Here is a 20,798-nt window from a genome sequence, read left to right as displayed (position 1 = left end):
ACTTGATTAAACTCTCCTAGAACTAATCTCCCACTCTTTGGGTATTTGTGGGAGGAGTTAAGCATCCTCCTTTTTTTTTTTTTTTTTCTGATGAGGAAATTCTGACTCTGCCAGGAATTACACATAGCCCCAGGGCCTCTCTTCAAACCAGAAATTTCTGCCATGTCTCCAGTCCCTGACATGTGCCCTTCCTTCAATCACACACTCACAGAGCCTACTCATTCTGGAGAAAAGATAGCTTTGGTTTATTTTTTTGAGGCAATGGAGTGGCAAATCCATTTATGACAGAATGTTTGAACATGTGTTCATTAAGTCTTTAGCTGACTCTGTGTAATTGAGAAAAATAGTGGGTGTTTACACACTGGTCGTATGGATGAGGCTGCCTCTGTAAGTGGGAGGCCAGCAAAACAGCCCTGCCTGCCCAGATCACTGGGCCCTGAAACCGCAGTCTAAAGGCTTTGTGGGTGCAGGCGGGGTTGTCTAAGGCCCGTTCGTGCTCAGCAGCCTGTGCAGCCCCGAAGGGCAGGGCTCAGGTGGCCCCCCTCCTCCTTCCCACCAGCCGTGCATGCACGGCCACCACCCCAGTGCAGCACTGAGCCTGGAGCCTCAGCCTTCAGCTCTGTCCCCAGTTAATCCTGCCCTCTCCCTCAATGGCCTGCCATCTGAGTCTGAGAAGAGTTGTGAACACACACTAGAAACTCCCAAGCAAAGTGCAGAGATGAGCTGGTAGAATGGCGCCATTGTTGAGACACTGGTATTCAACGTGTGGGTTGGAATCGGCTGCCTCCTAACGGCAGGCGCCTCCTTTGTAGATGATGCACTGCTCTGAGCTTCTATTCCTTCATCTCAAAGTGGGGGTGATGATCATATGAAGACAGTGATGTTGAGGATGGGGGTACCCAACTCACGAGACTGGAGGAACTTACAGGAACCAGGACGCCCAGAGCACTTAACGCTTGGCCTGGAGCAGTAGTTTAGTGCCAGTCACTCAGTCGTGTCCCGCTCTTTGTGACCCACTGGACTGTAGCCCGCCAGGCTCCTCTGTCCATGGATCCTCCAGGCAAGAATGGAGTGGGTTGCCATGTCCTTCTCCAAGGGATCTTCCCGACCCAGGGACTGAACCCAGGTATCGAACCCATTTCTCCTGCATCGCAGGCAGATTCTTTACCATTTGAACTGCGGGGAAGCTCTAATGGTATGTGGCATGTAGCAAAGGGCTGTTAAATGTTTACTATCCTTAACACTCACTGCTGATGCTGATTCGGGTAAAGGATAAGCTAGTTCGCTTTTATAAATGTGACTTGACTTTCTGAGGCATGAACCTTGACAGTGTTGCTCTGGGTCTTATAAAAGCAGTCGAGGGGGATAAAGTAGTCACACACACACCTGAGTTTGAATCTCAGCTCATCTGCTAGAGCCCCAGGCATCTCTCCATCCTCCTGAGCCTCAGTGTCTTAATCTGTCAAATGGGGACCAATAATCTCTACCTGCCTAGGTTATAATAAGCTTTAAGTGGGCTCATTATGAAAAGGGTCCTCTCATCACCCATCAGCTTCCTCCTCAAACTGTTGGCAAATGGCCAGATGGCACTCTCAGACTCTTCTCATGCCAATGTCTATTTCCACATCTGATTCTACCCTCAGACTTCAGGGGGTGAATACGTGTCATGTGGGGCTGGGTGCCGCATACCCAGCACAGCCTGGCCCTCTGCAGGTGCTCATCAGATGCTCACAGGATGAAGGATGTTGTGCTGCAAGACGAGAGCCAGCTGCATCTCTTGGTCCTTGCCTCTGATCTCAGCATCATTTCACTGGTGGAGGATGGAGGTCCCCCCACCTCAGTTCCACCCCCAGCCTAACAGGACACGGTGCCCGCTGCATCTTCCCCACCAGGTTCACTGAGCAGAAGATGAAGAAAAATGCAAAGGAAGGTCAAGACTCTCAGACACATCTATCTTTATTTGTTTCCTGTCAGAAAAGTTCAAGAATTACACCAAAAAATACTTCAGCCTCTGCTACCTACTGACAAAAATACACCACAAAATTATAAAGCGCTCAGCAGTTTCGCTAGGGACAATTTGTTATTCCACTTTAGATGACAAATGAATTTACAGGTGACTCGAGGTGACTGGAGGGTGGGGGCGGGGAGAGGAAAAGTCAAATGATAGCTTTTAGCAGAATAGTTTGAGCTATGCTAGTCTTGTCACCCAGCTGTTGTGTAGGATGATTTCAGCATCATAGCAAGCCACTAAAAAAAATGCCCTTTAAACAGCCTGTTCAAGCTTCATGGGAAAACAGAATCACATCTCAAATAGCCAACTCTCCCAGCCAGTTCTGGCTCTGCTGGGCCCAGAGCCAACACCACACAGAGGGGTCTCCCCAAAACATTAGTGGGAGAGCTGTGTGGGAGTGCCTGATGTGGGTGCAAGGCAATGGGTAGCCTGGGAAATGCCAGCTGTCGCCTCCTGATCAGAAGCTTCTAGAAGCAGATGGGAAAGTTTGGACTATGCCCCTGTCAACACAGTGAAGTGTGCACAAGACGGCCATGGTTCTCAGTTTGCCTTAGACAAAATGACTTAGCATTGCTGAGACCCAGTCGAAAGCCTCCCTGGCTGTCACCTGGTCACGACCCTTCCTGTTCTTCCTGGTCATTACCACTTTGGGAAACAACAAACCAACAAAAATGTTAAACTTGGGTGCTGTGCTTACAGCTCGGTCAAATGCCACCTGCCTGTCCATCCTCTGCCTTCTTCATCCTGCAGTCCCTCCTTCCTCCTCTTTCTACCCCTGCCATCTCCTAGACGTGGGCAGCACCCAGGTGTAGGGCTAGAAACGCAAGAGAAAGGCAAAGAAATCCTGCCTGCTGTTGAGTGTTCGCTTCTATCCTCTGCATCTCCAAACCATGCAGCCCAAGCCCCGCTCTGATGCCCATACAGACAAGTTTATCCTCACTCTGCAAAACACACATGGTTGAGGCTTCTCTCTTTGGGTTGTGCACGTCCCGGCCTTACAAATGCCAAACTCAGTCTTCTTTCTAACTTGACAGTTCCTAACTTTCAGTGTTCCTCCTCTGCAGACCAGAGGCCAAGCGAGCAGACTGCCTGCCTCACTCACATTCTGCACCTTCCAAAGCCTACCCTGAAGCAACCATCTCCCCCAGTCTGAGCAGCCCGGAATGTCTGTGCTCTTCACCATCCTTCAACACACGCCAGATGCAGCCAGTCTACGACTTCCATGTTCGTTTTCTTTCTCTCCTTTCCTGTTTTTAAATTTTCCTAACAAATAATAAGCAGTGGCTTTGAAAATATCTTGAATGGGAACAGTCAACACGAAACATGCCTTTGTACATGGGCCTGACTCAGGGACGAATCAACGATACCAAAGGACAAAAAGAAATACTGATTCAGACAACTCCAGCGCACGAGATTTGCGGTGAGCTCCCCCCACCCACCCCAGCCCCACCCCCGCCCCCTTATCCCAGGAGTACAGTGTTGTCTTGTAACTGGAGCTCAGCTTAGCCAGCGGGGTTCTCCTCCCCACTCCCCATGCTGGCTGGAGGGGGCGGCCTCTAGTGGCCCTGGGTCTTGGGCGGCTTGGGCTCGTGGATGACGGCAGCCGCCGACAGCCACGGCCCGATGGCCCGGGCGGTGCTCTGCTTGGCCACGCTGTAGTGGCTGATGACCGTGTAGAAGCGGCTTCTGGAGCTGGGGTCCTGGGATGAGTAGTAAGCATCCAGGGAGGCCGGGATACAGCGCTTGTGCTGGGGAAGAGAGAGACAGTCAGGAAGAGCTCAGCGAACGCTTCCCACCTGCCCTGCAACGAGGCCATCCCATCTGGGGGCCCCGGCCATCCCCGGCTCGCAGCCAGCCGGCAGGGGATGGCATCTGGCCCAGGCCTGGTACTCGTCAGACCTTCCTTCATGTCATCACCATCACCATCATCAAAGCTGCCACCTACAAGAAGACAGAAGAAACTAACCTGATGTTAGAATCGTTTCCAGAGGCGGAGAAGGGGTGAGAGAAATGGGTCAAGGGGATCAAAAGGTACGAGCTTCCAGTTATAAAATGAGTATGTCCTGGGGGTGTAATGTACAGCATAGGGACACAGTTAATAATACTGTAGTGGATATTTTAAAGTTGCTAGGAGAGTAGGTCTTAAAAAGTCTTTATTGCAAGAAAAAAATTTGTGACTATGCAGAGTGATGGATGTTGACTTACAGTGGTGATTATTCTGCAGTATTTACAAATATTTAATCACTATGTTGAACACTTGAAACTAATACAATGTTATATGTCAATTAAACCTCAATAAAAGGAGAAGAAATAAAGGAAGGGAAGGAGGGAGAGAGAAAGAAAGGAAGGAAGAAGAAGGAGGGAAGGAGGGAGGAAATTGATGCCAATACTAATTCAAGGTCAACACCCTCTGCTTACTAACTGCAGGGTCACAGTGGACACTGTTGATAGCTCTTTGCCTGGCTGATTCACCCATCCCCTAACTGCTTCGCTGGACCACTGCCTGTAGCCAATTGCTGCCCATTTCTTTGATTGGCTATTTATTACTGTTTCTTCTTATATCAAAGCCTTGGTTCCTAACAACATATAATTATATATTTGCATTATCCTACAATATCAATCAAATGGTCCCAAAATAACAGCAATATGATGAGTAACAGACTACTGAACGGACTATATCATTTCTCTGCAGCTCTCTATGTCCTTAGAATATATTCCACTGAGGGCGTGGAGTCAATATACTGTATTATACAGTCATCTGGAGCAATTACTTTCTTGGTAAGTTTAGTCCTCAACTTGACATACAGCTGGATTTTGACTTGGTTTTAATTTTAGGAAATTTTTTTTTAATTTAGTTTTTACAAACATGTCAAACATTGACAGGCACCCAGGACAAATGCTTATCAAGACAAAGGCAGAGAAGCCCCGCTCCTCATCGTTCCTTCTGTTCCCTCCCTGCCCACCTGACTCAATGTATTTCTCAGTCGTTGTTGTTGTTTTAATTTATCCTTCCAGAATTTCTTTCTGAAAATATACAAACAGCATTCACACTCCCTCTTCTCCTCAAAAACAGCACCTTTTGTTCTTCACTCTTATCCCAGAGGGTGTTCTCTCTCCGTGCCTGGAGACCCCCTCACTCACTGTCGAGTTGTTTGGGATTTCATATGCAGACACACCCTAGTTTATTCCACTGTCTCCTACTGACACCCCAACACTGATAGTGCTTGCTAGTCTTTCAGAACCACAGCTTCTAATGCCCAAGAAGGTCATCTTAGGAAGTCATGTAGCAGAACCAAAAGACATGTGTTTTTAAGGCAGAACAGTCCCCGTTTGATTCCCTCACTTTGGAACGTAACAGCAGTGATGTCTTAGAAAACTCTAAAGACAGAATCTCTTAATCTCCGTTTCCTCAGATGCAAAATGGGGGCAATGAAACCTCCTTTTCAGAATGGGTGGACAGCTCAACTGAGATACTATTTATGAAAATAGTCTAGGAAGAAAGGTGACATCTAATTGGTACTCAGTAAGTGGTAACTTATCAACATTCATTTCAACTCTGAACTAGATTCTAGCTTTATTACCTCTAATAGTTATTGCCAGCCCATTCTCTAGCAGGCCCTTTGCTGTCTTGATTTTACTTAAATTTTCTCCAAGATCCTGTGGGCAGACATCATTGGTGCCCACTGCAGGCGAGACACCCGAGGCTCAGAGGGGTGGGGGAGGGCTGGAGGTCATGCAGCCAGTTCAGTCTTTCAAGGGAAGGCATGCAATCAGAGTGGGGAGGAGGCGGCCCAGCTGCAAGACAGGGAGGCCACCTCAGAAGTTCTGTTCCCTGTCTTCACATCTCTGCAGGGACAAGGAATCAGCCATTAAACCAGGATCACCCCAAGGCGCAGTGTTCTGGAGATGGAACGAGGAGCTCTCCCCAACTTCTGACTCGTAGTCCGAAGCCGGCCTGCCTCCCTTCCCCACACTCTGGAGAGCACCCTCTATTACCTACTGGCGACCAAGTGCTTCCTGAAAGCCTGAAAACTCCCTGCCACACATAGGACTTTTTTATTGTGATTTTATCATTTCACATCAAGATGTATTGTAAATATACAGTATTTTAGAGAGTGAAAATAATTTTAGATTGCCACCATCGATTTTGCTTTGGTGTTACTTCTGTATTTCTCTGCACTTTTTTTTAAAAACATATTTCAATCCCTTTATTGAGTGCATAAAGTTTTCTTTTTTCTTGAGGTATACTTGCTTTATAATACTTTACAAGTTTCAGGTGTATAACAACAGGAGTCGCAATTTCTAAAGGTTATATTCCATTCATAGTAGTTATAAAATATTGTCTCTACTCCCTGTGCTGTACAATGTATCACTATAGCTTATTATTTCATATACAGTAGTTCAAACGTCTTAATCCTTTACCTCTATCTTGCCTTTCTCCACTTCCCTCTCCACACTGGTAACTGAAGTTTGTTCTCTATGTCTGTGAGTCTGTTTCTTTTATGTCATATTTACTAGGCTGTTGTATTTCTTAGATTCCACATATAAGTGACATCATACAGTATTTGTATTTCTCTGTCTGACTTATTCCACTTAGTATAATGCCCTTCAAGTCCAGCCATGCTGCTGTAAGCGGCAAATTTTCATTCTTCTTTATGGTTGAGTAGTATTCCATTGTGTGTATAACAGGTATAAAACATGTGTGTATACACATCACACGCATATGACATCTTTATTCATTCAGCATTGATGGACACTTAGGTTGCTTTTATGTCTTGATATAAATAGTGCTCTGTTATCAACATTGGAGTGCATATATCTTCAAATTAGTGTTTCCATTTTCTTCAGACACATATTACATTTTAAACAATTTGCAGAGAGGTGACCATACCCAGAATTTCGATGCCAGTGAAAAGATGTTGACCCTCTAACTGAAGTTGATGGTCACCGGGAGCCACTCCCCTGCCAGAAGCCCCTTACCTTGTAGACAAATCCCTCTGGGCAGCTGTGGTCGTAAGTGAAGGCTTTGTAAACCACCAGGAACACGATGCAGGCGAGGAAAGCTAGGGCCAGGCTGACGAGGATGGTGACCTGGAGAAACACAGGACAGAAGGCTCCAGCCTCAGCTTGCCTGCTTTCTGTCCACACATGCAGCCTTCAAAACCTGGAGCTGGTAGGAAGCCTGGTATGTTATAAAAGGTAGGGGGTGACCAGGGACCCCAAGAACCAGCTCAGTCTCAGCTCCATCACCAACCTGCAATCTTTGAGCCTTGGTGTCTCCGTCTTCCAATATTCTTGGAAGCTCCGTCTTGGCCCCATGTGTGAGGTCCACTCCCCTCCCCATGTACTTTCCCTGTTGATTTTGTATAGGGGTTGATCATCAAGCGATCACTTCTAGCAGTTCTGCCTTTGATCACCACCTCCCTGCCACTACTGAGTTCCAGTCTCAGATATCAAAGCTTATGCTACCTCCACTTGGATGTCCAATGCTCACCTGAATTGCATTCTCAAACCCCTGCTCCCCTCCCATCCTGCTCCACCCATACTTTCCCCATCTCAGAAAATGTCAACGCTACCTTTGCAGTCACTGGCCAAAGAATTTGAAGTTCTCTCTGACTCTCTCTTCCTCAGGCTCTACATCCCAGCCACCAGCAGAAGCTATCATTTCTGCCTCCCAACACATGCCTCATGGAATCGCTTCTTATGCTCTCAGGCAGCTCCACAGGGGCCAGAGCCGTCATCAACCCCCACCCGCGGGACTGCAACTCCTTCTAACTAGTGGCCTCCTCGACCCCCATGTGCGTTCACACAGTAACCTGAGAACGCCATTCAAAATCCAATTTCTGCTCAGAAGCATCTAATGGTCTCCAAAATTGCTCACAATGAAAGCCCAGCTCTTGATCATTATCAACAAGCTTTAAAAAAAAAATACAACACCAAACAAACCGAAGGCACCGTCAGGCTTTACTAGAAAGGATGGAGTGGCACCTTCAGGTCTGCACTGGCCCCATGCCGCCACCTGTGTACAAAGTGGGGGGGCGACCGCCCCGATGCTGGGCTCTGGGTGCTATACACAGAGCTGCCACCTGTGTACAAAGTGGTGGTGTGATCGCCCCGATGCTGGGCTCTGGGTGCTATACACAGAGCCGCCACCTGTGGACAAAGTGGTGGGGCGACCACCCTGAAGCTGGGCTCTGGGCATTATACACAGCATTTTTTTCTATATTACTTTCAAAGCTGGTAGCCTTTTGAGTCAGTTGACCTAGAAATACGGCAGAATTCCTATCATAGAGAGAAGGCTTATTTTGATTTGGAAGAAAAATAAAATCATTTTGGGGTGGTGGGTGTGGGGAGGTCCCTATCCCATCCCCATCTCAGGCCATGGTTTATAAGGACAAGAGGAGATGGGATTCTGCATTGCTCCCAAAGGAGTCGTATGTTAGCAGCCATAAATCCTGAAAGGAAGGAATCTGAAGTGGAAAAGAGGAAGATGGATGTGGGATGCAGTCATGTGAATCCTATGGGCAGACACTGTCCATGAAATTCCTCTGCATGTGGGTATGAAGTTTCAGGTTAGTGGACTATTGTGATATAAGAAACACATCTATTTGGTCTTGTTCCCAGTTCCTGGCACGGAGTTAAAACCCATATAATTTCCTACATGATAAGAGCAGGGTAGCAGCATCTTTTGTTCTAATATTTGGGTTTTGTGCCCAGTTCCTGAAATAATTCCAATTCATAACAGTGAAAGGAGCAACTTTTATTATTCATAACAACCCCTTTCAACTATACCTGAGTTAATGCTATGTTATGTTATGAGGTTACTTTTGGAAGGCCCCTAAGGCTGGGGAAGAAACCACTGACTGGAGGCTTGTAACTTAACTGCCTCCCTCACCTCAGAGGGAAGAAAGAGGGGCTGGAGATCAAATTAACCACCAATGGCCAATGCTTTAATAAATCATGAAGGCTCCAGAAAACCCTAACTGAAGGGCTCAAAAACCTTCCAGTCTGGTGAACAAGAACACATCATGCCTCTGAGGGTGGTGCACCCCAAACTCCACTGGAACAGGAACTCCTTGCTCAGGAGCCTTCCGGCCCTTGCCCCATGTACCTCCTCGTCTGGCTGTTCATGTGTATCATTTAATATCCCTCACAATAAATCAGTAACAGTAAGTAAAGTGCTCTCCTGGGGTCTGTGAACCATTCTAGCAAATCATTGAGCCTGTGGAGGGTGTGCTGGAGAACCCCAGTTTATAGCCTGAGATTTGCGAGTGGCATCTGAGTGGATGCAGGCTTGTGGGACTGAGCCGTTGACCTGTGGGGTATGTGCTAATGTAGGGCAGTTAATGGCAGAGTTGAGTGAAGTTGTAGGGAATTCAGTCAGCCTCCACCAAGAATTGGAGAATCGCATGGTGTGGGAAAAACCACACATTTGGTGTCAGAATCAAGGGTACAGAGAAAAAGTATTTTTCCCTTTTATATGGTGACAGGTGAAATTCATTTCTAATGACTGCCCACACCATGTGCTGTCCGCCCTCTCCACTGACATCCCAAGCTCTCTGCTGCAGCCTGTTGCTCACTCATCAGCCTCCTGGCCAGGACCGGGGTGGTGGCAACAGAGGGGTGAGATGGTACAGTGGGCAGACTGGAGTCCCCCGGCAAGTTGTGGAAAGAGAGAGAGGTCAGAGGCCAGAACATGGAGCAAGAGGTGCCTCAAAGACGCATATCCCCCTTGCTATGCTAAGCTGCTTCAGTCGTGTCTGACTCTGTACAACCCCATAGACAGCAGCCCACCAGGGTCTTCCGTCCACAGGATTCTCCAGGCAAGAATACTTGAGTGGGTTGCTATTTCCTTCTGCAGATTCCCAATAACCAGTGCATAAAAGGTAATTAAATGGATACCATAATTCACCACTGGCCAGACCAAAAAATTAAAGGAAAAAGTTTTAATCTTACATCTGATTAAAGATCAGTTCAGTTCAGTTCAATCGCTCAGTCGTGTCCGACTCTTTGCGACCCCATGAATTGCAGCACGCCAGGCTTCCCTGTCCATCACCAACTCCCGGAGTCCACCCAAACCCATGTGCATCAAGTCGGTGATGCCATCCAGCCATCTCATCCTCTGTCGTCCCCTTCTCCTCCTGCCTCAAATCCCTCCCAGCATCAGGGTCTTTTCCAATGAGTCAACTCTTCGCATGAGGTGGCCAAAGTACTGGAGTTTCAGCCTCAGCATCGGTCCTTCCAGTGAAAACCCAGGACTGGTCTCCTTTAGGATGGACTGGTTGGATCTCCTTGCGGTCCAAGGGACTCTCAAGAGTCTTCTCCAACACCACAGTTCAAAACCATCAATTCTTCAGCACTCAGCTTTTCTCACAGTCCAACTCTCTCATCCACACATGACTACTGGAAAAACCAAAGCTTTGACTAGATGGACCTTTGTTGGCAAAGTAATGTCTCTGCTTTTGAATATGCTATCTATGTTGGTCATAACTTTTCTTCCAAGGAGTAAGCCTCTTTTAATTTCATGGCTGCAATCACCATCTGCAGTGATTTTGGAGCCCCAAAAAATAAAGTCAGCCACTCTTTCCACTGTTTCCCCATCTATTTCCCATGAAGTGATGGGACCGGATGCCATGATCTTCGTTTCCTGAATGTTGAGCTTTAAGCCAACTTTTTCACTCTCCTCTTGCACTTTCATCATGAGGCTCTTTAGCTCCACTTCACTTTCTGCCATAAGGGTGGTGTCATCTGCATATCTGAGGTTATTGATACTTCTCCCGGCAGTCTTGATTCCAACTTGCTTCTTCCAGCCCAGCGTTTCTCATGATGTACTCTGCATAGAAGTTAAATAAGCAAGGTGACAATATACAGCCTTGACACACTCCTTTTCCTTTTTGGAACCAGTCTGTTGTTCCATGTCCAGTTCTAACTGTTGCATCCTGACCTGCATATAGGTTTCTCAAGAGGCAGGTCAGGTGGTCTGGTATTCCCATCTCTTTCAGAATTTTCCACAGTTTATTGTGATCCACACAGTCAAAGGCTTTGCATAGTCAGTGAAGCAGAAATAGATGTTTTTCTGGAACTCTTGATTTTTATATGATAGAGCGGATGTTGGCAATTTGATCTCTGGTTCCTCTGCCTTTTCTAAGACCAGCTTGAACATCTGGAAGTTCATGGTTCACGTATTACTAAAGCCTGGCTTGGAGAATTTTGAGCATGACTTTACTAGCGTGTGAGATGAGTGCAACTGTGCAGTAGTTTGAGCATTCTTTGGCATTGCCTTTCTTTGGGATTGGAATGAAAACTGACCTTTTCCAATCCTGTGGCCACTGCTGAGTTTTCCAAATGTGCTGGCATATTGAGTGCAGCACTTTCACAGCATCATCTTTCAGGATTTGAAATAGCTCAATTGGAATTCCATCACCTCTACCAGCTTTGTTCCTAGTGATGCTTTCTAAGGCCCATTTGACTTCACATTCCAGAATGTCTGGCTCTAGGTCAGTGATCACACCATCGTGATTATCTGGGTCATGAAGCTCTTTTTTGTACAGGTCTTCTGTGTATTCTTGCCACCTCTTCTTAATATCTTCGCTTATGTTAGGTCCATACCATTTCTGTCCTTTATCGAGCCCATCTTTGCATGAAATGTTCCCTTGGTATCTCTAATTTTCTTGAAGAGATCTCTAGTCTTTCCCATTCTGGTGTTTTCCTCTATTTCTTTGCATTGATCACTGAAGAAGACTTTCTTCTCTCTCCTTGCTATTCTTTGGAACTCTGCATTCAGATGCTTATATCTTTCCTTTTCTCCTTTGCTTTTTGCTTCTTTTCTTTTCACAGCTATTTGTAAGACCTCCTCAGACAGCCATTTTGTTTTTTTGCATTTATTTTCCAAGGGGATGGTCTTGATCCCTGTCTCCTGTACAATGTCACGAACCTCCATCCATAGTTCAGCAGGCACTCTGTCTATCATATCTAGTCCCTTAAATCTATTTCTCACTTCCACTGTATAATCATAAGGAATTTGATTTAGGTCATACCTGAATGGTCTAGTGATATTCCCTACTTTCTTCAACTTAAGTCTGAATTTGGCAATAAGGAGTTCACGATCTGAGCCACAGTCAGCTCCCAGTCTTGTTTTGTTTTTGCTGACTGTATAGACCTTCTCCGTCTTTGGCTGCAAAGAATATAATCAATCTGATTTTGGTGTTGACCATCTGGTGATGTCCATGAGTAGAGTCTTCTCTTGTGTTGTTGGAAGAGGGTGTTTGCTATGACCAGTGTGTTCTCTTGGCAAAACTCTATTAGCCTTTGCCCTGATTCATTCCATATTCCAAGGCCAAATTTGCCTGTTACTCCAGGTGTTTCTTGACTTCCTACTTTTGTATTCCAGTCCTCTATAATGAAAAGGACATCTTTTTTGGGTGTTAGTTCTAAAAGGTCTTGTGGGTCTCCACAGAACTGTTCAACTTCAGCTTCTTCAGCATTACTAGTTGGGGCATAGGGTTGGATCACCTTGATATTGAATGGTTTGCCTTGGAAATGAACAGAGATCATTCTGTCATTTTTGAGATTGAGATATCCCCCTTAGGTTCCCCAAAGATAGTATTTGACTAGTACAGGGACAAGAGCACCCAAGACCACTGCCCAACACTGAGGACCTAGGAATACTCAGTGAGCAGATGTCTGGAGCATTGACATAAAGAATTTTAAATGCTCAGTCTTCCCAGTAACCAAAAGGTAGAAATAGCCTGAATGTCTATCAACCGATAAATGGATAAACGAACTGTGGTCCATCTGTACAACAGAATATTATTCAGCTATAAAAAGGAACGAAGTTCTCATACAAGTGTGGATGGGCTTTGAAAACATGCTAAATGAAAGGCCACATACTGTATGGTTCCAATTATATAAAATATCCAGATAAGTAACTCCATAGAGACAGAGTGCAGACTCTGGTCGCCAGGGGGCATGGGAGATGACTGCTAACGGGGACAGCGTCTCCTTTTGGGGTACTAAAGCATTTCAGAACTAGATGGAGGTGATGTTGCCCAACACTGTGAATGTACTCAGTGCCACTGGAGTTTTTACTCTAATGCTCTTAACTTTACGTCATGTGAATTTTTTCAGCTTTTGCTTTCTTTGGCTGCTCCAGGTCTTACTTGCAGCACATGGGATCTTCAGTCTTTGTCGTGGCATGTGGGGTCTTGTTTCCTGACCAGGAATCAAACTCAGGCACCCCGTACTGGGAGTGTGGAATCTTAGCCACTGAGCCACCAGGGAATTTGTCCTACCTCAACTTTAAAATACATGCCCCGAGCTCTGGCTGATTCTGTCAAAGGGACCTTAAGCTCCTGCAAGCACCCCATCACCTGAACTCCCCCAAGGCTGAGACAGACATGCTCAGAGGCAAATCCACAGGCATGCAGACCTTGAAATTGCAAAGAAAAAGTCTAGAGCTTTTGCCCACTCTGCCACCACCACCAACCTGATGCAGGGTCTGGGAGAACCCATTGACAACCCCCCATTCTAATGGCCACACGCGGCTCCAGCCTCTGCCTGAGCAGACAGCCAGGCCTCTCTGTGACTCAGGAGCAGGGCAAGACTCCAGCTCAGGCGTCTCTGGCGGGTCTGGGCCCCGGCAGCCCGGTGAAGCTGCTGGGACCTGGAGCAGGGCCCTGCAGGCTGGCTGTGGGACAGGTTCCCTTACAGTGGGTTTCTTTTTGTGTTTGGGTTGGTGGAGGTGGGGGTGCTCTTTCATTCCTAACAGCACTGAGCTAGCAGCCTCCACCTAGCAGGGGCATTGTCTGATTGACCACAGCACTCAGGCTTGACTGGCAGAGCATAGCACATGTTTCTGGAAAAGAAAAAGAGAGGGAAGAAAGAAAGGAGAGAGGGAGGATCCTAAAGAATTCAGGGCTGATGCCTGGACGGCCACCAACCGGTGCGTTCTGATTTATCAGGTCAGGGACGGCGGGCTCAAGATGCTCTCCAGGCGACTTTAGTGTACAACCAGACATGAGAGCCACTACTCCAGGATGACGAGGTCTGAGGCTTCTGGAGCTTAGAATCGCCTGGGTAGTGCTTTAAACGATCCTGATCTTCTGGCTCCATCCAGCCCAATTACATCAGAGTCCCCTGGTGTTTGCCATGTGCAGGCAAGTGTCGAGAAGAGTCGGCACAGAGAGAGACAGAGGCGTGCATACGTGACCACAGGAGCCAAGGGTCTGACACTGACTGGGACGCCAGGAGCGCAGCCCACCCCAGGGGATTCTACCAAGCAAGGCAGCCCACCCCAAGGGATTCTACCAAGCAAGGCTAACTTCTGCCATGCGTTCCACAGCCCAGAATGAGGGGGATGGGAGGCTGTTTTAGGCAAAGATAAGTCTGCCTTCCCACACTGAACCTTGCTAACTTCTGAAACAACTCGAGGTCAGTCATCCCTTAGGGGCCTGTGGAGGTCAGAGAGGTCAGGGCTGTGAGCTGGGCACCAGTCTTCGCTCGAGGCCTCACAGGCCACAGGGCGAGGGAGAGGTGGGCCCGAGGACACAGGCACTTGGAACACAAGGGTGGCACCATGGTGGGGGGCAGCCCGGGGGGCGGCCAGACCTAACCAACCTGGGGGTGGGGGATCAAGGAAGGCCTCCTGGGGGAGGTAACTCCGAAAATGACTTCAGGGAAGAATGTCAGGACAGGGGAGGAAGAAGGGTCTGAGCAGAAGGAGCTGCATCTGCCATAGAGCAGACTGGGGCTGTTCTAGAAACATCATATGGCTTGTCATGGCTGGTCCAGAGGATGCAAGTGAGGGAGAGATGGGCCTGGGGCAGTGGGCGGATAGGAGAGAATAGGTAAAGAAGGACCAGGCTAAAACTTAGTCTTTAGCTCCAGACTGACAGAGAGCACCTCAAGGTTTTAAGCAGGAAAGTGACAGGATCAGAAAGATGGTAAAAGAGGGAAGTGAACACAGAGGCATATATAATTTGGGAGGGGCAAGGCTGGAGGCAGGGAGGCTGGTGGGAAGGCTGATGTACCAGGGCATGACCTAAATGCTGAGACCAGACCTGGGATTGTGAGGGTGGAAGGGGTCGCCAGCTTGAGGAGGCCTGGGAGGTGAGGAAGGTGATGTGAAGAGGAAGGAGGAGGGGGCTGATTCTGTGGAGGACATTTGAGCTGCATCTGGATTCTTATCCTTAATGACCGAGTCAGTGTTGGCTACTGGGTGGGGGGATGGGAACACCACTGAGGTTTCTGACTGGTGCCAGGCTGAGGTTTTTCCTGAAGGCAGGTCTCCATAGGGCACCCTGCAGGCAGCTACACTCTCCCTTTCAGAGGGATTAACCTCACGGAAGGGGAAGGTCCCAGTGCCTTCTCCAGGCAGCAAAGCTCCCGATGCAGGGGCGGGGGGACTGTGGGAGCAAGAGGACCTGGGAGAGAACCAACCCCCCTTCCCCACAGACAGCCTCTGAGCATGAAAGCTGGCCATATTTCAGCATCCATTGGCTCGGTTTATATAACTTCGTTGCTTGCAGATGGTGGAAAGCCCTTGGCTTTACCTCCCGAATGCAACAGCCCAGGATTAGAAATAAACAAGTTCCTGGCGCTGGATTTGAGAGTTTCCTTGAGATGTGATCCTCCCTGTTCCCCGTCTCCCTGCTCATCCATTCATTCCCTCAGCACACGGGGAGTGCAGAGGAGAGGGTCAGATTCTGAACAAGCAAATCACCTGATAAAAAATGACAAAACCAGACCTGAGCAGGATCTGGACAGCGAACAGGAGAGGAGCCTGGATACGGTGGGCAGGGGCGGGAGGGGGAGCCCCACACAAGAAGACCCTGGGCCAGAGCCGCCTCAACTGAGGGTCCGCCTCAAAGCCTAAACAGAAGAGGAGCTCAGAACCTGGCAGGAGCAGCTGCCTGAGGTGGGGAGAGAGCACTGAGGGGAGTCCAGGGCTGTGGAAACCACGGTCACCTCCTCCGACCCAGGAGAGGAGCTTCCTCCTGCTTCAATCCGGTGCTTTCCTGGACAGGTCCCGCTCAGCCTGGCCTCCCCTGCCAGCCTCTAGCCTCCTTCTGCTGGGAGTGCCTCGGGCAGCCCCCAATCTCATCCTTTTCCCCTGTGCCCGGCACCTTGACTCCATGAGGGGACCGGTGTTTCCTGAAGAGAAATGCTGAACTGAATTAAGACCCAGAGTGCGAACACACACACACACACACACACACATTCACACACACACACACGCACACCCCTCTCCCCAGACACACACCCAAAGATATGCAACCTGCCCCAAAGCACACTGTATTCCCATGGGATGCGATGGGCCCTGAAACATCTGTTCTTCTCCAGTCACTAGTCTCAACCCCTTCCACCACCCACACATAGGCTCAAACTAAAGAACCTTAACCTTGGAAAGAATCAAGGTGTGGGGTAGCTTCAACTAAGACCTGCCCAGATTCTTCTCCAACTTTTGAGCATAGGTTAAGGAGAGAACCACTTCAGTATTCTTGCCTTGAGAACCCCATGAACAGTATGAAAAGGCAAAAAGACAGAACAGTGAAAGATGAATTCCCCAGGTCAGTAGGTGCCCAATATGCTACTGCAGATCAGTGGAGAAATAACTCCAGAAAGAATGAAGAGAAGGAGCCAAAGCAAAAACAACAACCAGTTGTGGATGTGACTGGTGATGGAAGCAAGGTCCAATGCTGTAAAGAGCAATATTGCATAGGAACCTGGAATGTTATGTCCATGAATCAAGGCAAATTGGAAGTGGTCAAAAGTAGATGGCAAGAGTGAACATCAACATTCCAGGAATCAGCGAACTAAGATGGACTAGAATGGGTGAATTTAACTGAATTTAACTCATCTGAATTTAACTCAGATGACCATTATATCTACTATTGTGGGCAGGAATCCATTAGAAGTAATGGAGTAACCATCATAGTCAACAGAAGAGTCTGAAATGCAGTACTTGGATGCAATCTCAAAAACGAAAGAATGATCTCTGTTCGTTTCCAAGGCAAACCATTCAATATCATGGTAATCCAAGTCTATGCCCTGACCAGTAATGCTGAAGAAGCTGAAGTTGAATGGTTCTATGAAGACCTACAAGACCTTCTAGAACTAACACCCAAAAAAGATGTCCTATTCAGGTCCCTAGGGGACTGGAATGCAAAAGTAGGAAGTCAAGAAACACCTGGAGTTGTGGCAAATTTGGCCTTGGAGTACAGAATGAAGCAGGGCAAAGGCTAATAGAGTTTTGCCAAGAGAACACACTGGTCATAGCAAACACCATCTTCCAACAACACAAGAGAAAACTTTACACATGGACATCACCAGATGGTCAACACCAAAATCAGATTGATTATATTCTTTGCAGCCAAAGATGGAGAAGGTCTACACAGTCAACAAAAACAAGACCAGGAGCTGACTGTGGCTCAGATCATGAACTCCTTAGAAAAAAATCAGACTTAAATTGAAGAAAGCAGGGAAAACCACTAGACCATTCAGGTATGACCTAAATTAAATCCCTTACAATTATACAGTGGGAGTGAGAAATAGATTTAAGTGACTAGATATAATAGACAGAGTGCCTGAAGAACTATGGATGGAGGTTCATGACATTGTACAGGAGACAGGGATCAAGATCATCCCCAGGAAAATGAAATGCTAAAAAGCAAAATGGCTGTCTGAGGAGGCCTACAAATAGCTGTGAAAGGAAGAGAAGTAAAAAGCAAAGGAGAAAAGGAAAGATATAAGCATCTGAATGCAGAGTTCCAAAGAATAGCAAGGAGAGAGAAGAAAGCCTTCCTCAGTGATCAGTGCAAAGAAAAAGAGGAAAACAATAAAATGGGAAAGACTAGAGATCTCTTCAAGAAAATTAGAGATACCAAAGTAACATTTCATGCAAAGATGGGCTCAATAAAGGACAGAAATGGTATGGACCTAACAGAAGCAGAAGATATTAAGAAGAGGTGGCAAGAATATACAGAAGTATACAAAAAAGATCTTCATGACCCAGATAATCACAATGGTAGGATCACTCACCTAGAGCCAGACATCCTGGAATGTGAAGTCAAGTGGGCCTTAGGAAGCATCACTACGAACAAAGCTAGTGGAGGTGATGGAATTCCAGTTGAGCTCTTTCAAATCCTGAAAGATGATGCTGTGAAAGTGCTGCACTCAGTCTGTCAGCAAATTTGGAAAACTCAGTAGTGGACACAGGACTGGAAAAGGTCAGTTTTCATTCCAATCCCAGGAAAAGGCAATGCCAAAGAATGCTCGAACTACCGCACAATTGCACTCATCTCACACTCTAGTAAAGGATACTCAAAATTCTCCAACCCAGGCTTCAACAATACTTGAACCATGAACATCCAGATGTTCAAACTTGTTTTAGAAAAGGTAGAGGAACAAGAGATCAAATTGCCAACATCTGTTGGATCATTGAATAAGCAAAAGAGTTCCAGAAAAACATCTGTTTCTGCTTTATTGACTATGCCAAAGCCTTTGACTGTGTGGATCACAATAAACTGTGGAAAATTCTGAAAGAGATGGAAATACCAGACCACCTGACCTGCCTCTTGAGAAATTTGTATGCAAGTCAGGAAGCAACAGTTAGAACTGGAATGAAACAACAGACTGGTTCCAAATAGGAAAAGCTGTATATTGTCACCCTGCTTATTTAACTTATATGCAGAGTTCATCATGAGAAACACTGGGCTGAATGAAGCACAAGCTGGACTCAAGACTGCTGGGAGAAATATCCATAATCTCAGATATGCAGATGACACCACGATTATGGCAAGAAGTGAAGAAGAACTTTTATCAAGAAGCCTCTTGATGAAAGTGCAAGAGGAGAGTGAAAAAGGTAGCTTAAAGCTCAGCATTCAGAAAAATCAGATCATGGCATCTGGTCCCATCACTTCATGGGAAATAGATGGGGAAACAGTGGAAACAGTGTCAGACTTTATTTTTTTGGGCTCCAAAATCACTGTAGATGGTGACTGCAGCCATGAAATTAAAACACACTTACTCCTTGGAAGGAAAGTTATGACCAACCTAGAAAGCACATTAAAAAGCAGAGACATTACTTTGCCAACAAAAGTCCATCTTGTCAAGGCTATGGTTTTTCCAGTAGTCGTGTATGGATGTGAGAACTGGACTATAAAGAAAGCTGAGAGCCAAAGAATTGATGCTTTTGAACTGTGGTGTTGGAGAAGACTCTTGAGAGTCCCTTGGACTGCAGGAGATCCAACCAGTCCATCTTAAAGGAAATCAGTCCTGAATATTCATTGGAAGGACTGATGCTGAAGCTGAAACTCTAATACTTAAGCCACCTGATGCGAAGAACTGACTCATTTGATAAGACTCTGATGCTGGGAAAGATTGAAGGCAGGAGGAAAAGGGGACAACAGAAGATGAGATGGTTGGATGGCATCACTGTCTCAATGGACATGAATTTGAGTGAACTCCAGGAGTTGGTGATGGACAGGGAGGCCTGTCGTGCTGCATTCCATGGGGTCACAAAGAGTCAGACACAACTGAGCAACTGAACTGAACTGAACTGAGAGAAGAGAAGAGGGGAAAGGCAACCCACTCTACTAGTCTTGCCTGGAGAATTTCATGGACAGAGAAGCCTGGTGTGCAGTCCATAGGGTCGCAAAAAGTCAGACACAACTGAGTGCCTTTCACTTAAGGAGAGAAGAGAGGAAGAACTTAAACAGAGCATGCATCCAGGTGTTCTGGCAAAGGTGTGCTGAGACCTCAGTCATCATGCCCGTTCTCAGCGGGTCACACTCCAAAGAATGATAACAGCAGCAGTAGTGGTATTCATAGTAACAGCAGGTGCGGAGAGTTACTGGGAAATTCAGTCAGTTAAGTTCAGTTGCTCAGTCGTGTCTTACTCCTTGCGACCTCATGGACTGCAGCACACCAGGCTTCCCTGTCCGTCACCAACTCCTAGAGCTTACTCAAACTCATGTCCATTGAATCGGGGATGCCATCCAACCATCTCATCCTCTGTCATCCTCTTCTCCTCCAGCCTTCAATCTTCCCCAGCCTTAGGGTCTTTTCCAATGAGTCAGTTCTTCGCATCAGGTGTCCTAAGTCTTAGAGGAATACTGGGAACTTACTGTATATTAATATCACCACCATCATATGAAGCAAATAGAATTTTTAACCCCATTTTGCTGATGGAGAAACTGAGGCTCTAAGAGGCAAGGTGATTTGCTTAAGGTTCCACATTTAGTAAAAGATAAGTCTGGCCAATGTCCTCAAGGACACCTTGAGCTCACCATGCCAAAACCAGCCTGCTATCTTTGCCTCACCCATGGTGGGAAGTCACTCTGCCCACCTGCCTCTGGAACCTGCCTTCCTGCAGCCAATCCTGCCATCACTCACTTGTTTCCTTGAACCCCACCCCAGTCGGCCACCAGTTCCCGGAGCTTCTGCCTCCAGCATGGTGCTTTGTCTCTCTCCACCATCTTCATCATAACTTCCCTGGGTGGGACCACCATCCATGCAGCGGCTTCCTCAATGCTTCCCTGACCTCCAGCCTCCTGGCTTCCAGACCACCCTAGACTTTCTAATGACCCAGCCTCGGCACGCGGCTGTCCTCGTGAATGAACTGTCACAACTACAGGGTCAAGTCTGAACTCCTTACGCAGCAGACAAGTCACTTCCTGGTGGAACCTCAGTGTGCCCCTCTGCCCTAACCCCTCTATTGCCTGATGGCACCCTCGTTTCCCCACCTCCAAGCTCTTGAGCCTACTGGTCCCTCTGCCCCGAACGTCAG

At 47.2% G+C, this 20,798-nt stretch overlaps 1 protein-coding gene across 1 annotated transcript in view; it reads right to left on the bottom strand.

Annotated features, from left to right (window-relative positions):
• Positions 1 to 1,938: 1,938 nt before the first annotated feature.
• Positions 1,939 to 20,798, bottom strand: part of NSG2 (neuronal vesicle trafficking associated 2) — a 70,648-nt gene continuing 51,788 nt past the window's right edge. Inside the window, exons 4-5 of the mRNA XM_055554741.1 lie at positions 6,992 to 7,102; positions 1,939 to 3,759 (exon numbers count right to left, since the gene is read on the bottom strand). Coding sequence (XP_055410716.1) covers positions 3,568 to 3,759; positions 6,992 to 7,102 — 303 coding nt within the window. The 3' untranslated portion in view covers positions 1,939 to 3,567. The remainder of the gene's footprint in view (positions 3,760 to 6,991; positions 7,103 to 20,798) is intronic.

The sequence above is a fragment of the Bubalus kerabau genome, chromosome 18, assembly GCF_029407905.1.
Source record: "Bubalus kerabau isolate K-KA32 ecotype Philippines breed swamp buffalo chromosome 18, PCC_UOA_SB_1v2, whole genome shotgun sequence".
NCBI classification, from domain to species: Eukaryota; Metazoa; Chordata; class Mammalia; order Artiodactyla; family Bovidae; genus Bubalus; species Bubalus kerabau.
The sequence above is the reverse complement of the archived record's forward strand: the minus strand, read 5'-3'. Positions and strand labels throughout refer to the sequence as shown.